This window comes from Prinia subflava, chromosome W, assembly GCF_021018805.1.
Source record: "Prinia subflava isolate CZ2003 ecotype Zambia chromosome W, Cam_Psub_1.2, whole genome shotgun sequence".
Taxonomy (NCBI): Eukaryota; Metazoa; Chordata; class Aves; order Passeriformes; family Cisticolidae; genus Prinia; species Prinia subflava.
In genome coordinates this window covers 2,831,184-2,849,210 of record NC_086282.1, presented here as the reverse complement: position 1 = coordinate 2,849,210, position 18,027 = coordinate 2,831,184, and the positions used below count along the sequence as shown (strand labels likewise).

At 43.8% G+C, this 18,027-nt stretch overlaps 1 protein-coding gene across 2 annotated transcripts in view; it reads right to left on the bottom strand.

Moving 5' to 3' along the window:
• LOC134563402 (poly [ADP-ribose] polymerase tankyrase-1-like) overlaps positions 1 to 18,027 on the bottom strand; it is a 187,741-nt gene that overhangs the window by 45,119 nt on the left and 124,595 nt on the right. For both annotated transcript variants that reach the window (XM_063421312.1, XM_063421313.1), the window contains exons 8-11: positions 12,762 to 12,948; positions 10,672 to 10,793; positions 6,774 to 6,865; positions 6,603 to 6,681 (exon numbers count right to left, since the gene is read on the bottom strand). In XM_063421312.1, the coding sequence (XP_063277382.1) occupies positions 6,603 to 6,681; positions 6,774 to 6,865; positions 10,672 to 10,793; positions 12,762 to 12,948 (480 nt within the window). The remainder of the gene's footprint in view (positions 1 to 6,602; positions 6,682 to 6,773; positions 6,866 to 10,671; positions 10,794 to 12,761; positions 12,949 to 18,027) is intronic.

The window sequence follows — 18,027 nt, the reverse complement described above, 5'->3', positions numbered from 1 at the left end:
CACTTATTAAAAAAAGGTAAATATCAATTTGGTCCCCTTTATAAGCGGTCTGAAACTGGAAGGCTGTAGCTCTGAATTATCTTAGAGACAAGTTTTCTGCAAGGAGTTAAAAAAAATGACAGGTTTGACAGCTTTTATTCCACAGTGCACTGGCTCTGGATCCAATTTCTTCACCTTTTAGCATGAAAGCAGTCATTCCACTGCTCAAAATACAATGTAAAAGCAGAATACAGTTATTAACTGAAAAGAGTTTTTAAATAAGGGGTTTGAGAGAAATATACTGTCCTATTCAGTACTTCCCAATGCAGACTTCCTTCTGTTCTTTCTTCTGTCTGCCTTAATTTCCTTTCCTCCATCCTGAACAGACACAGTAGAGAAATGGAAATAGTCACATATCATCAGACACCACTGAGATTTTCCCTTCCATCACTGCTGCTCTCTTGGAGCAGTGTACACAGTTATGGCACTATTCCCTTGTCTGCCAGGCACTTGTGGCAGCTCAACAGCTCAGATCTGTTCAGGAAACATTTTTTGCAAGATTTCATAATCATATCGGCTTTCCATCAAGATCAAATGCCCTAAATATCCCTCCTGCTCCTTGACACTACAAACAGCAGCACAAAAAAGCAACAGCTTGCAAGCACTGCGATTTTCTCTGTGAAATCTTTCCAAAGGATGTACATTCTAAAAATTACATGTGAAACTTGTGCTCTGCCAGCAGTTCCATATCACAGTATCATTTCCATGCAACGCAAGTGTTCTAACTGCTCTCCTCCTGCATTAACTCTGAAGACAAGCTTGTATTATGTCTTGTGTCTTGTTGTTTAACAATAAACATAGAAGTGAAGAAGCATTGGTGACAATTTCAAGCTAGGTCAGCAGAAAAAAGCAGGAAAAAAAGGGGTCAGTTTCACTCTGAAAGCTCCTATAGGATCCGGTCAGATGTTCCACAATTACCTCTTCTTCATAAAAGCTTAAGACTAAGGTCAGGATGTTTGGATGTCTAAGCAGTGAGAAAAGTTGAACCAGTCAAATACAACAGACCATAGATTTCTTTATGTTGTTAACCATCATAGTCTAGAATCTGCTACATTTCTGAAAGGCAATTTAATTTTTCAATTCTTACTGTTCCCTGAGAAAATCATACCTCTCCCTGAAATGTTAGAAGTGAATGTGTTACACAACAAGGTTATTCAAAAACATTTCAGTTTGTTGTGTGGGTCTAGATAGATGGTGAACATTTGCAAATCCATGATCATGAAAGGCTGGCAACATGCTACTCCAATGCACAGAAATAACTGTATTATGCAAAGATGCATAAAGCAAGATCCTCCCAGTAGAGCAGAATGAATTCATTTCTGCTACCATCACAAACAGGGACACTATCTCTCTGGCATGACCTTATAAAGGCTCATTTTCTCTTGCAGAAGATTAGCTTCAACAGTATCCTTTTGAGGCATATCATAATTAAAGAGCATTCATGACGCCTCTGCACTTGCCCAAGATACCAGTGAACTTGCATGCTTGAAGGTCCTTCTTTCCAACAATTCTTCCAGTTCAGAAAATACTCTAATCCTTTACTTCTGCACTGCTGGAAAGCTGAGTGTCTTTCTGAACACATTAATTTCCCATGTGTCTACAAATTTGGACCTTAGTCATATGAAATATTCAACTATCTAGAAATACAACAAAACAGGATGAAACTCACTTTTTAATCACCTTTGAATTATTTTTTAAATTAAAGATTTTGATCATCTTCAAAGATAAAATCGTGGCCTTTGAAGATTTGATCACAGGTCTAATAAAATTGTTTATGTTTGAGGATTCTTTGAAGATGCTCTGCTTTTATTTTTCATATGGTACTTTGAGAATATTCAACATCAAATAAGCAGTGGTGTGAAATGCTGTCTCATACAAACAGGGCAGGCAAACAAGGAAAAAAAATGGCATTTAAAACCACAAATATTTATGATCAACATTCTTGAAGAAAATTCTAAGAAATCCCAAGGTTTCTCACCTGTTCTTTAAATTGACAGTCAACTTCTGCAAACTCAAGTACCAAGCTAATAAAAACATCTTCCATGGAATGAATGTTGCTTAGACATGACATGATATGCAACTAATGTGCACAAGGACTTCTTCACAGTTCAAATTAGGAACCTAGTCTGTGCTGTCAGTAAGGGACAGCAAGACACACCAAAAAAAGCAATTTATGGTTAATTGCTTGCCAGTAGGTTAATTCTTGCCATTACAAATCACAGAATCACAGAATATCCTGAGTTGGAAGGGACCCATCAGGACCACTGATGGGTCCTGTCTGCAGAGGACACCCCAAGAATCACACCAGGTGCCTGAGAGCATTGTCTAAACACTTATTGAATTCTGTCAGCCTTGGTGCTGTGACCATTTTCCTGGGGAGTCTGTTCCAGTGCCCAACCATCCTCTGGGTGAAAAACCTTTTCCTGATATCCCAACTAAACCTCCCCTGACACAACTTCATGCTGTTCCCTCAGGTCCTGTCATTGATCACCAGAGTGAAGAGATCAATGTTCTCAGATGTTCTTTCCGTAAAATAGGTCTTGATCAAGCACAAGTTATTCAAGCAGTCCTTCACTGTTCACTATGATCTAACATACTTCAAATAGCAAATTTACACAGTGATAACATTATGGATAATTAAATCCAGCTCCAAGACCAGAGACCATCCCTTGTTCATCCCAAATTCCCAAAAGCAGTCTTTATCACGCTTTAGCCCTTTCCATAAAACAAGAAAAGGCTAGATATACATACTTCACTGTATGTGAACTCACTTTTGGTGTCTGACACAGCTGCTCCTCATGAAAACAGAATTTCCTACAAAATGCTAAAACAATCACAAAATACTTTCTGTCTACAGAACTTTATATGAAACTGTCTCCTAAAGCTATTATTGTTGGTTATTTTGTGGATCAATTGTTTGCCTTTTGTCATGGAATTTCAGAAGAAGAAAGTTCTTTCTTTGAAGCCCTAATTACACATCTTGTTCAAATTGTTACTCTCTCAGTAATCAATAGTGCTTTCCAGAAGGGAGATTAAAGCTGACTTTAACTGTACCTCTCCTTTGACAGAAGAAATGGCTGCAAAGTAAGAAACCCTGTCCTGGGGTGACAGGACATTTTCATGCTTTGTATCCCAAATCGTGGTTGGTTTTTTTTTTCCCTGTTCCCATGTTCTCAGTTTGTTTTGTCTGTGGCTGAGCCCCTCCCCCAGCTGCTTGCTTCTGGCTTGCTGCTAGCTTTAGGCTGCTTTGCTGGCTTTGCTCTCTTGCTTTCTGCTTTTTGCTTGCTTTTTTGCCATTTTTTTCTGCTTTTGTGTTTCCCCTTCTTTCCTTCCTCCCTTCCCTGAAGGCATCGGACCTGCTTCGGGCCCTGATTCGGGAACATCAAGGGAACACCCCCCGGAGTCTGCACCTGAAAGAAGCTTTGGCACCCTCCCCAGCAGAGACTGCTCACCCTCTCTTGGACTGGTGAAAACATTTCTTGTCATCTCGGACTGTTTTCCTTGTGTTGGGGTGTGGTTTTTTTTTCATTGTTTCTCAATAAACAAGTTTTTTCCACTTTCTCCTCTGAGGAAATTCCTCCCGAACCCGGTGGTGGGGGAGGGAGTTGTGGAATTTTGTCCTAAACTAGGACAAACCCCTACGTGGTAGGTGTCATCCAGACACACTTCAGTAAGCATTTTATATGAGATCACAGTAGAAAATTTTATTTTATTTTATATTGAAAAAACAGAGTTTGATGGAAGAACTGAACATTTTGAAACTGGGAAGGCTGCTTGGTGGCTGGTTGTGGGATAATTTTGTTTTACTATTTGCATTAATGATCATGGCAAGAGAGAATTGTGCTGAAGGGCACAAATATAAAATATTAGCAAAATCAAGATTTTCTGTGCACTGCAAGATTACAGGAAGGATGTGAGTACTACTGTCTCATGTCTATTAAAAAAGAAAATATGATCCCAGTATGCATTTGTCAGGCACTTGCAATAGAGGTACGGAAGTGCCATCATGGAAGGTAGTGGGGGAATGAATTCTATTCTTGTTGCCTGAACTCCAAGATTTCCTCTGGTGCTAGTAAAGAGAAGGGTTTATAAGGATGAATAGGAAAATTCCCTTATGAGGGAAGATGAGGTGTTTGAAGCTTCTAGCCTACCAAAACAAAGGCTAAGAAGAATCAGTTTGTTCACTGCAAATACCTCACTGAAAGAAACATCAAGTAAGAAAAGAGGTATTTAAAAAGCAGGAGGATGCAGTTCAAAGAACAAATGGATCTTCACTGGGAGGCTGCTATTGCAGGGAGACTAGATGCGTCAGCTCATGAGAACTCTCTCTTGTAAAAAATACAACCAGATGTGATCAGAGCTTAATATATCTAATTACATCTTATGAAGTAATTAAAATTCAAGAGACAAAAAGAGAAAACATGAACGAAAAACTTCCAAACATACAACAGAAGAAAAACATCAAAATCTGTATCATGCTTCAGGAAGGAAAGCTGCCATGTCACAACAGTCAGAAACAAATAAATACCAATGTCAAGAGTATTTGATAAACCGAATGCCTACAGTCAAAGCATGAGCAAGAGGTCAAATGATAATATACAAGCAAGATAAACATTTTAGAGTGATTAAATATGCCTAGTTAACTAACTAATACTCTTGAGCATATATCATCTGGGAACTTCAAAGTGCCTCATAAAGCCTTAATGATCAACCTCTCATTAAAAATTAGTTGTGTTATTTACTGTTTTACAGCTAAGAAACTTCAGACACTGATGCACTGCAGTATGGAAATACGCACTTAATATTAACTTTGATTAGTCTCCTGCCATGCACTTAAGTGCTTTGCTAGATCATAAATGTGAATGGTCTATCCTCAGAATAACAGGATATGGGATATGAATGAAGAACAAGGTTTAATGATCACTATCTGTACTGCTGATGGAATAAACCACAGAACACAGCACTCAGCATCATTCTGTAGATAACTGTGCACCACTCAGCACCATTAGTCAGTCTATAAGTGACTCATGGATCACAATTTAGGAATTCCTGCTTCAGGAGATAAAAGAATTACAAGCTATCAACAGTACGTACTACTGGCAAAACAAAATGGGTCCATTCTAGTAAGGATGCCATCTTTGAGCTTACCCCTAACCTGACTAAATCTGAGATTTTCAAGGGAGCAATAATTTAAATAACGAGAGTACAGTAGCAGCACACAGAAGCTCCTTGTATTTCAAAGCAGGTAGTACTTTGGTATCAGTACATCTGAAACTCCAGCACGTCCAGTTCAGTGCCTACCCAAATACCATCAGTACCATCCTGTGCAAAAGCAGATCCATAAAAGTTATGAGGTCTCTATCCCTACAGCAAAATTGATTCTTTTTTTACTTTCAGTGCATAGGTATGCAACTAAGAGTGAATCTGGGAAAATAATAACCAATAGTTTTGATGACTATAATCAAGAACTTTGACCCTGCTTACCCCCTTAGGCAGAACAGTAGTCACCAGTGCATTAGGACTCTCAAATACGATAAACTCTGCCGTGGTATCGTTAAGGTATTTTATGATGCCATTAAAGTACTATGGAAGTGAAACAGAAATCTGGCAGTGAGCTCTCATACAGGCTTATAAATTAAAATTTATTGTTTCAAAACAAAAACACAACTGTGCATACAACTGCATTGCTCATACCTTCTATAACAGCAAGTGACACTTGATCATTACTACAGGCAATAACATAATACAACAGGTAATAATTCGTAACAATGAAGTCTTCATTTCTAGCTTCCTGAATGAAGAGGAAGACTTAAAAAGAGTAATCTGAGCCCCATTCAAAGCAAAAACCAAGATCTTTTGTTCTAGTCAATGCAAAGAAAGTATCCATCAAGAAGAGTTTCTGAGAAAATTAAGTAGTGATGTATATCATGACTATGAATATTAAGCTTGCTGCTAAAACTTGTAGAAAGATCATTCCAAAACACTTCTGAAAGATGGTTAAACCACATTTTAAACAAAGTTAGTTATACCTTCCTCTGCCTTTAATAACTTGCTGAACAATGTGTTTCTAAGCAAGCTTCACCACAAGCTCACAAATTACTTAGGTGGGCACCTATCAATAGCTAAAGGGCACAGCAAAACAATCTGACCACGAGAATAAGAAGCAAGCAAGGGCTAAGGAATACTCAGCATTAGAATACTAAACTCAGTGTCAGTACCCTCAGCCACTGGATATTTTCAAGCCAACAAGATAAAGCAACACGAGATACCTAGATAAACACATTTATTAGAAATTATATCAAGGTTCATTAAAAATGAGTAAGGTAGGCTCCTCAAGCCTGTATACAGGTACTTGGAGAGAAGTAATTTTCAAATGGGATTCCTGAGGATCCTGTACTTATTTCAGATAAAACACACTTCAAGGTTAACACAAGAAGCACAAGGCATACATAATATCATATCTATCATATTATATAGTATCATAAAAACTTACGTAGTATATAATCAACATAACCTTTCTTCTTGCCCTTTGTCTTAAATAAAATACATGCAAGTATATTTACCTTTGCTCCATGTTTATGCAGAACTTCCATAACATCATTATGAGCTTTTTCAGCTGCAACATGTAAAGGTGTCATGAAACTAGAGGCGGGGGGGGGGAAAAGTGATGTATTAGTTTTACATTCCTAGTATGACAGAGGCCTTTGGAAAACTCAAACATTTCAGAAACCTACTCTTTGTTTTTCTCGTTTACATTAGCTCCTTTCCTGAGCAATAGTTCTGTAACTTGTTTCCTCTTCGGATGCACAGCAGCCACAGCACAGTGCTGCAAAAGAAGTAAATATAAAGCTTATTTCAACTACACAGATGATAAAGAACTTTAAAGATACATTACTTCATCCCTTAATTATTCTGCTAAAATCAGACTACAAAATTTACAAACAGAATTCACCATACAAGTCACCCTAAGACAGAACAAAATACAAGTTAGTGATCAATGCTAAATTATTCTACTCAGAAAAAACAATTTTAATTTTAAAGCTATTTGTCACTTGGGAAAAAAGCAGTATGGTTCCAACTACATTAACCAGCTACCAGGACAAAGCTGACACATAATGAACAAAGGAGGGAAAGACAAAGGGTTTGAAACAGCCTAACTTTTTACAGAGGGTCTCCAAAGTGTTCTGTAAGGATTCTGCTGCAGTTGTCAAATAGACAGGACTTGAACGTTGTTTTGTTTCTTCTTCTGTTCCAATGTGTACTGACCTTGTTAATGGCCATTTGTGTCATGCACCCAACTACAGATTGTGTAATAAGCAAACAAGCAATACATTTCTCTAAGATAATCTTTTTTCCCGTGCTATGAAAAAGATACACCCTTCAACAAAGGGTTTCTCAATGCTCGTGCCTGTCCTTGTGGGACCACATAGCCCTTTGCTAGGTGTAACTATTCTCCTAAATGTGGCTGGCATCTGTTGGTTTCTCAACAGTGGCCCTATCAATGCATTTCTGAAGCTTGGAATTACCAGCATGGTTCTAGGTAAGATTAAATACTCAGCTTTAAAGTCAGTCTAGAAATGCTTATTTCAAGTTTGGACATCTCAAGACAGCAGACTATAAGAAACAGGAGAAACTTTTTGATTTTTCTGTTTATATCTTTACCCACATTTTAAACCAGTAACCCAGAAAGTCTCCTGGAAGAGTTCTCTATCTTTCCAATAGCAAAGGGATAGCCTTTACAATTAGACCCCCAAACCCAATGCTAACAGGTAGCACTAGTACCAATAACCATCTTTTGTCCAGTTTCAGCCTTCATTATGAAGCTTCCACACTGCAGTTAATCGGCAGGGCACATCCAAATTTTGCAAAGGCAAGCTTTGAAAATAAACACTAACTTTTGCTCTGAAGAGTGGCAGCATTTTTAAGGCTTTTCAGATAACATCCTGTCTCTATTTCCTGCCTATATGATAAACAAGCCCTAAAACACAAATGCCAAAGTACTGCTAAACCTCAAAGCAACACTAAAAACCTACATCAGGTGCTTACTTTGGCCTTTTGGCTAATACAGCAGAGACCCCAGTGGCCCATGGAAAATATTATCATGCTTAGGGCATGTCATGGGTTGGCACTGGCCAGATGTTAATGCACTTATGAATATATGTTTTTTCTCTAACAACTCCTGTGGGATGTGATCAGGAACAGAGCAGAGCAGGCTTAAATCTTGAAAACAAAAAAAAACCCACCAAAGCTTTATTAATTACATAAGAACAGGGACAGAAATACTCTTAAACACACACAGAGACAGAAATAAAAACTTCTTAGAACATTTCTTCTCTCAGTTTCTACCTCCCCACTCATCACTTTTCACAGACCAACCTTTGGGTTTTAGATCAAACAATCACCACTCAAAAAAACTAATCTTTAATTCAGCAAGGGAGAGAGGAGTCTCTTTGGCACTACAGACTGTTCTCCAGAACACACAGGTCTACTCCTTATGTGTTCCTATGTCACCCGTGGCACCGCCTAGAGAAAGTCTGCCAGGGTGACTCTCTCTTTTTCTTATGTCCAGCGCTCTCACTGCTGTCTCATAGGCCAAAACTACATACAGGGCTTTTTAAGGATACTTGCATGCCGAGCTCTCCCTTTTTTACCCAGGGGCCGGGGTTCTCAGAGCAGGTCTCTCCTGAGGGCAGAGGGCACCACCTCACTCTCCCCCTCTTTTCTCTGCTCGCTCCACTCTTCAAGTGCCAGTCACTGTAGCAAAAGCAAGGGCAGCTGCATCTACCCAAAAATGCAGTTTATGTTCAAAAGAGACTTAAGTTCAGTCCATGGTTGACATTATGCAAGAGAACTCCAGCTCAGAAGGCTACTCCTCTCATTCTTCCATCGGGTTCCTTCTAATCATGCTTTATCATCTCAGTCTCAGGCCGCTTCCCTCTCTCCGAAACCACCAGTTATGAGAATCAATGTCTAAGAAAAGTTTCTTTCTGCTACACAAGGGTTAATAGTTTTTTTCTCGGCAGGGTGCAGGCTCAGGCACTCTCAGGCTTTTCATGTGGCTGGGCACTTTCTCCCGGAGTTTAGGGGAGGGGGGGGGTGAGCACACACAGAAGGCACTTCCACAGTTTTCTACCCCTCCATCCTGGACGGGGCAGTTCAGTTCCAGTCCTGTCCGCTCTCTTCTCCCCCCCCCGGGGGCTCCGGCTTACCTGAGCCGACCACGTGTTTCCCCTCCCCCACCCAGCCTCGTGGCTGGGCAGGGGAAGGAGGCTTGACACGTCTCTCTGCTGAAACTGGGATCTGAAAAGAGGCCGAACCCCCTAGACTCCTGCTTTTAACTCTTTGTGTCCTCAGAGGCGTGTCCAAACTTCTGAGTGACCAATCTAAGTGCCAGCAGAAAAGCTGATTACTGATTGGACTGCCCACATCCCCCTGAAAAAATTCACCTCCCCCGCAACCACGACAGGGCAGGAATAGCTCAGTTAGATTACACATAACCTCATCTTATCCTGGAAGCGAAGTCCTTTCATTTGGACTGGAGATGATTTGGAAATCTCATGTATAGCAGCCAAAAACTGAAAAAATCAGTCAAGCACTTAGTGAACAGTGAACCAAATACATCAATAGAGCTAAAATGTCCGATTTGGTCTGGCTGTCTCTGAATAATCAGCAGGGGTAAAAGAGCAAAGAACATCACAGGACTATGAAGTGATCATTACATAGCTAAAGAGATGCCACATAGCAGCAGCTGATACATCCAGAAAGAAAAGGATAACATCTTCCCAAATTTCATAGTGTCTTCACATTCAGCCTATAAACCTCTCTTCCCTATCTTGCTTCTGACTTCAGGAGAGGATGCTGAGTCCTCCATGGAAGGAAACAGAGCATATGGATGCTTAGTACCCAACACGCAATGTTCTGATCACAATCACAATGTTTCCAACACTAAATATGCAGTTGCATGCCTGCAGCTGAGACCTACCACCAGGAGTAAAATGTTCCATTGGAATAAAGTATCATAACTATAGTGGTTTTATTAATACCATCAGTCCCAGCTTCAAAGTCTTCACTACATCTGGGATACTGGCTGTGTTCTTTGCCTCCATTGCTTCACTAAACAATTAAATAAGATCAGGAAAGTCTCAAAAGAACCCTGTTTCTACAGCTAATGTGGTATTGTCAGTACTATTCCAAACCTGTAAGACCCTGTGATATACATCTATTTTCAACACAATTTTACATATCCTATGAAGTAAATTTGTAATCCAAGTTTGCTCACATAAAACATGAAGGAAACTGGGCTACAGAAATAAAATTTATCCCCATAAAAACCCACAGCAATAGACCAACAAAAAAAAGAGGTTTATAGGAAAAAATGCAAGAGAAGTGAAAAATAAAAAGGTGAAGAGTGGTTGGAGAGCTTCTGTAATCTACCAGAAGGAAGGAAAAAAAGTGAAGAAATAAATTATGTTTTTCTATAATGGTGATTTTATTTTAGTATAGAAAGTGTTCAATGCCAAATTCTCCATCTCAGATGATGAAGGTATTTTCATAGTGTAGAAATAAAACTCCTTGACTCCAGGCTACCAGCACATTCATCATAAAACATATGGATTGACTGTATAATCTCACCAGTGCTGTCTCATGCGACTGTGGCTGCTTAAAATTAATGATCTCCAAAGCAAGTGTCTTTTTCACTTTGGCTAGGTCTGCCTCTCTGGCTGCTTGCAGTAGAGAGTGTCCTTTGAATTCATCTGTTAGAGGAAAAAGATAGATTTAATATTCAGCAAGATGTCACATTTATAAATGTTATTGCAGAAAGACAGCTATACTCAATTAAGAGGAAAGAGGACTGCTTCTGCATGTCTTCTGGTGGCAGCTGACCTGGGACACAGAACATGAAAGAAGCTTTGCTGAAACCAAAGGGACATGCTAAAGGAGAGGGGAAGTTATTCCACGAGTTAAATCCTTACAGTTTTTCCCCCTTTTATCCTCCACTCACTTGACATTAAATGCATATGTGACCTCTACATTACCCACATCTATGTTCAAGTGAGCACAACGCTGAGATATTCTTAAGAAAATAAAGCATTACAGTTGCTTGTCAAAAACTTTATTGTATTTGCATGACAAATAATTCACTGTAAAGCTCAAGTGTATATATAATTTCTATAAAATTATAAATAACAACAATAAAATCAACAATAATGCATATATAAAATTTAAATATAAAATACTAAACTATTGGTCTTAAAGAAAGCTAACTATCTAAGCATTTGAAGCCAGTCTGTTCCAAAGATGAAACAAGTTTTGATAGCAGGTATATCTTTGCAAGTACAGATCATTAAATTTGCTATTTCCCTATCTTTTTTAGCTCAGCAACTAGTTCATTTTCGTTTTAAATAACTTTGAATTTGAAAAGAAGTGTTTCTTTTAAAATGTACAGACAAAAGGCAGGTTAGCAAAAATTACATCTGACCCTGGGAACTAGAAAAAAATACCTCAATTTCAGTAAAAATAGAAATATTTTTGTTTCGTAAGCAAGCTTGAAATCCTAAGTTTGTTAACAAGGGACTTTCTTCTCCCACCTTTGTTTTAATGTCTGGTTTAAATTTCTTTGTAAGCAAAGCATTGCTCAAAGCACAAGTGCAAATAAATCTTGAAATAACAAACACAATGTAACTTTATTCCCAAAGTATAAGTCCAAACAACTCAAGAACATAAAAAACATGCTATTTTGGGATGCAAATACAAGCTACCCCATCAAGATACTGTCAAATTTGACATAATGCTCAAATTTGTTTACAAATTTCAGTGGATATTAATGGACATGAATCTTCTTTCACTGCTCTAGAGGAACTCTAAATACAGAAATAAACTGAAGTTTAAATTGATTTTTTTTTTGCTTGTTAATTTAAATAAATGCGAAATTAACCTTCCTCAGAGCCAGAAGCTTTAGCCCAGGACACAGAATAGAGAAGTACCTAAAAGATACTAATGCCCTCCTCTTTTCTCCTAGACCAAAGTTTTCTGCTGCATATGACCTCACCATCTTCCCCTGCAAAGAATAGTGATTAGACTAAAACCTGACTAGCTGTGATTGTGAGTAGTGCAGGATCACATTACTAGTGTCTGGGGGCTTCTGGTGAGAGATAAAACCAAAAATGTATTTATAACTGAGAATCTAATTCTCAATGAGCTTTCTGTAACTTGATAATGCTCTGTTTCCATATCTCATTTAATTATCTTTTACATTTTATTAGAGTGAGGAAACAAATCCCCCAAAGAGGGAAAGCAAAGGCACACAAATTAAAATTAGAGTTGAAATATTGGTTTGTAAACAGCATAAGGATTGCAAAGACTACAAAAGGAGGTGATAGAATTTCCATCTCCAAGGTTGCACACTGAAAGTACCTACCTTCTCTAAGTTTCTAAATGAAATAGAGCCTCAGTATATAGGCTCCTGTGTGACTCAACTGGACTTTACACATAAAAAAACCCCAAAGTCACTGATTCAGCAGTGCCTTAATAATTCTAAACTTCAGAAAATCAGGCAATATGACAAATGATGTATCAGAGGTACCTGTGCACTTCAAAGCGCGGGGCACAGCTGCAGCTACTCTGCTGCTTTGCATCCACTTCTGAAGCTTGAGGAAGGTGGCCTGAAAGGAAAGCATCCCTTTCCACCCACCAACAAGTGGTTTCAGTCTGGAAATACTTACAGGTCAGTCTCTCCCTGAGCTCAGGCGTTGGAGCCATGTCAACTGCACTCTTGCCGTGGCAGTTGACCAAGGTGGGATCGGCGCCGTGGCTCAGCAGGAGGGAGCAGACCTCCACACGGTTCTTGGAAGCTGCCTCGTGCAACGGGGTGAATTGCCAGAGGTCCATAGCATTCACATAGGCACCATGCTAGCACAGCAAAAAAAGCCTTGGATTAGTAAGAAATTGTGGGCCTGACACTGGTCTGAATTTAGGCTTCAGGCTCTGCTAGTGTCTGTGTGAAAGGCAAGTGAGCAACTTTCTCACGTTAGCCTGAGAAATCTAAAGGAGGAATTCAAACAAACCTTGGGAAGTGAGAAACCATCTGCAGGTGGTTTCTTTCCAGCATGTTTACTGGAAAGAAATGTTTACAAAAGGGTATAGACGCTGAATAACCAGTCATGTTCTTTGTACCAAACTACTCTATAAAAGTAGAATTTAGAAGAATAAAGTTGCTCTCATTTTTTACCATCATGGAGAGTCATGTTGTTATTCCTGTGCCATCTGAAAACCATAACAACATCTGGTGACCTGACGTTTTCGAAGAAGTTCAGCGCAGCCGGGACTGATTCATGCAGCAAAGCTTGAAAATTCTACCTGCCTCCTCAGAGAGGTAAGCGAAATATCCCCACGCTTTTTCTAAAGAATGCTAGTCCTGCTAATCATGGAAAAAGATCAATCCTGCCAAAAGACAGCAGGTCGGACGGCACCCAGCACAGCTGGACTTCAATTTCTAGGACAGCTGGGCAGAGCTTCCAGAAAAACCTGGGGAACCTCTCTCCTGAGAGAGGACAGCTTGTGCCTTTCCTGACAAGAGCAGCTGGAATTCTTCGCTGCCGACAGCTTGCCCAGCACTCCCCCGACCTCTTTCGGTTCTATCTGGCCGAGATCAAAGCGAGAGTCTGCAAGCCTCTCCCGGCCAGCAGAGACAGCGCTTCCTTGGCTTTTCCTTCTCCTTTCTTCATACCACGGATGGCTGGCAGTGGTTCCTGCGCTATCATCCACTGCGACTGGTCTGTACCGTGACTTTAAAAGATGCTAGCCCGTCCAAGATACAGCTGGTCAGATTCCGACCCGGAGTGTGACACAACGATCCTTTCCTCGTCGGCGTGGCCCAGCATCTGGCCTGCGGACGGGACCGGGATCGAAAACCTTTGATCCCTCTGTATCCTTCTGTGTGTTTAAGGCGAAAAGTTCATTTTATGAGTGTTTTATGCTACCTGTGCTTGTTTTTATGGTTGCCTGGGTGAGTTTTGGGCTTGTCTTTCTTTGTTTCTCTCTGTTTTAACTTTGTTCTTTCCCTTGCGCGGGGATGGGGGTTGCGGTGAGACAGGCATGGCAGCACGGATGCGATCTCCCTGACTTCTCTCTCTCTGTCTCTTGCAGTGACTAGTCCCTCTTTCTCCCTGCAGTGGAACGGGATCAGACCATTCTCCCCCCCCACACACACACCTTTTCTCTTTTCCATATGGGCAGTTCTCTCCCCACACCCATGGTTTCACAGGCGCGATGGGAGAAGGGAGACCCGTGCCATAGAGGGAGGGCGGCAGCTGGTGCCGGCCCCCGCCTCCCTCTCCAGCTTTCCGGTGGGCGGCAGGCACTCCGGGCCAGCGACAGCGGCGGCCCACGGTTTCTCCCTCTCTCGCTTGGGTTTCCTCCCGCCCTGCCCCAGGGCGCTGCACCTGACACGGCGGCGGCGGCAATCTCTCTCTCTCTCGTTTTTCCGTACTCGGTTTCCCCCCCTCCCCGCAGGCGCGTGGGTCGGGGGGGGCGCGCAGGTCCCTTCCCCGCGCGGTGCCGCTGAGAGGGGCGGCTTGGAGCAGCTTTGCCTCTTCTTCCCCCCCTCTTCCCCCCAGGGTGGGGAGGGGGGTCCGCCGGCTCTCCGCTTGAGACAGGCGGTGGCAGGGCGGCGGCGGGCTGAGCCCCGCCAAGCCCCGCTCCGTTGTCCCCTCTCCGTTTCCCCTCCATTTCCTTCCCGCGTGAATTTGCACAGCAAGTCGTCATAGGAACGGAGGAGCGGTCTCCTCGCTCCTTTTCCCCCTTCCCCCTGCCATGAGCGGCGGGGTTCGCTCTCCCACTCCTTCCCTGCGGGCCGAGCGGCGACTGCGAATAGGGCATGAGGGGCATTTGCCGTTCCTCTAGACAGCTTATAATGCTGTAGGAGTTGCTTCGCTTGAATTTTTTTTTTTTTTTACATAGAAATGGGGGCCACGTTTGTTTGGATTTCCCCCAGCTCTGCGGAGCGGCCCTGGGGCCTTTGAGCCCCCAAAGCCCCACTCAGGGCAGGGCCAAATAGCTTCGCCGCCTTTGAGGTGAGCAGAAGCTTTTCCTTTTAGAGGGACAGTTGATTTTTGTTTGGGTTTTTTCCCTCCCCCCTGTTGCCATGAATTTTCCTGGTTTGCTGAGCATTCATATTAAAGGAGAAATGTGCAGTTTCTCACGCTGGTGAATTGTAAACACAGGACCATGTTTTGTAAATATTGGCAATGTTATGAATACTTTCTCCAAGAGAAGGGGAGGTTGAATGACAGCCTCCTGGACCAATGTGACAGGAGAGGTGGCGATACCCTTCTCCAATCCATGGTCACCTTGCCACAGATATATAATGAAAAAATAAACTAAGGGCAGGTCTTCTGCCCTGCTGCTGTTGTTGCACCCAGATCTGTGTCCCCAGTCTGTTTTCCTGGTTGGGCCTCCACGGTGATAACTGGCGCCTATACGTGGTCAAGTTGCAAGCTAGTGAGGAAAGAAAAAAGAAGAAGAAAAAAAAATTTTTGTCTTCTACAGCTGCAAAAAGAAGAAACCCACGATGTTCTCAGAGGAACGATTGATGATGGAACTGTTCCACTCCTTTTTGTTGTCCTGTGACGCTGACTTGACCAGGAAACACGTGAGAGAATTGTTTAGCTGGGGAAAGAAACTTGGAATTTTTTATAGTGCTGAAAAAGCACTCTCAATCAACCCATGGAAAACCCTGGGGGAAAAACTTTTTTTATCCGTTCTGAACGGAAATATGAGAGCTAGCGCTCTCTTAGGGACCTGGGGAACAGTCTTCCCACTTCTAAAAGAGGCTGGAGAGGACTTTGAAGTTGATTCTGGGCTTTCGACAGGAAGCAGGACTGGCTCCCCTGCGAGCTCCGTCGCTTCTGACGAGGATTGCTCTGATGCAGGGTTAGAGCCGATGCAGGAGACCCCCACCCCCATGTCGGGGGTTGGGTGCGCCCAGCGGGGTTTTTGGAAGGGCGGGGAAGCTCTTTTCGGTCCGCTCCCCGCGCGGTTGGCCGGGCGGGGAGCTGGGGTGCCGAGGGGGCGGAGCACTCGGCATCGGGTCCCACGCCGAGCGCGGGGGATCGCCCGCGCCGCCCCGGGCCGCCCTGCCGCGGCGACCCCCCATCTGCCCGCCACCGCTGCGGGGTCCGCCCTGCAGCTGCCGCGCGGAGCCGCACCGCCTCAGGCCCCCTGCGGGGAGCCGGGGGGGCCGCCGTGCGCGCCGCCCCTGGCGCTGCCGGTGCCGCCCCCTGCCGCCGCCTCCCCGGCCCGCCCCGCCCCGCCGCGACCTGCTCCGCGCATGATTCGGCAGGCGAGCCCGGCGGGGACGGCCCCTCCCTGCCCCGTCCCGCCGCTGCGCCAAATGCTGTGCGCGGGGTCGCCGCCGCCGCCCACCGCGCCGCGCCCCCCCCCCCACGCGTCCGGTGCCGGTCCGGCGCCGCGGGGGGAGGGCTGGGCGCAACGCTGCCCGCTGCTGCGGGGCCCCTCGCGCTGGACAGCCCCCCCCGCGCCGCCGCGCGGCCCCCGCCGCGCGCCCCCTCCGTTCAGAGGGGTCGGGGCCGAGCGCTGACACCGCAGAGCTGCTGCCGGCTCTGGCCCCGCCCACCGACCCATCGGCTGGCCAAGCAGGAGCTGAAAGCTGTGGCCGATCGGCCACGCCCCCCTGCCCAGCGCGACAATCGCCCCCCCGCTCAGAGAGGAGTCTGAGCGAGTCACTGTCCCCCGCCCGCCCCCCCTACGGGGCCGGGTCGGCTGTGGGAGATGATAACGGGGCAAAAGCGTTGTCTGATGGGCACGCTTTTCCTGTCATGAAATCGGATGAGGTTTTTAGTCCTGCATCCCAGCCAAACCAGGCTGCTGAGATAACGGAGCTGCTGCCTGAAGATGCAGCTTTGCCCGAGCCAGTTCAGGGACCTGTGGTTTTGGTTCCACAGCATCATAGCCATGATGACCCATCATGGGCAGTCCCGTTTCCCTTATCAAGGGACGTGGCAGAAAATAATACAAGCTTCACTGAGGCAATTCAATGGATCAGTGCAGAATTTGAGAATCTGATCTTTCCTTATGTAATAAGAGGTTTTGCAACAGTGATGCTTGAACCTCAACAGGTTTTTACCTTTGAAAGAAATTGGAAATTCCTAGCTGGACAAATGGCTGTCGTAAATAGCCACCTGCCTCGAGACGATCCCTTGTTTGGGGTCGGAGCTGACCTACTTACGGGGAGGAGTCAATATGCTTGCCCTGATGTGCAAGCTGGCCTTTCTCGCACTGTCTTAGATTCGTGCAGATACATAGGGATATCTGCATTGATAAAAACCAAGTTATCCTTCTCCCCAAAGCAAGACTTCTCAGATATAGCACAGAAGCCAGGTGAACCTTTTCATCGACTTATAGTGCGTCTGATGGATTTTTTAGAGATGAGAGTCCAGGATAGCACTTTAAGAATGATAATTTTGGAGCAATTAGCAAGAAGCCATGCTAATTCTGCTTGCCAGAGGCTCCTGGAAACCATTCCAGAGACTTCTACTGTCCTGGAGATGGTCCAGACCTGTGCAGTTCTAAACACCTGTGATTCTATGGTGATTACCCCAACAGCTGCTTCACAGCCGGCAGAAAAGAGGCAGAATGATGGACATGAGACACAGGCAGATATTCAGCCTAGTGGAGAACAGGAAAAGGAGGCACAGAAAGTGACTCCCTTGGTTTTCTGCGCACAAGGTGTGGGTCCAGACCATACTGCAGAAACATGCGAGGCAGTGGGTCATGCTGAGCCCACGCCAAGCCCGAAAACTCGGAGGCAAAGAAAAAGACGAAGACGTCAGGGGGACGAAACAGTTTCCCAAGCTCTAGAACAAGGGCAAAATTCTCTGGCTGGTGTACAGCCATCATCTCAAGTGTAGGAAGTGTTGATGTTGCCACATAGCTATGGTCAGTTTTCCTTGGACCTTGCAGTGGGTTTCT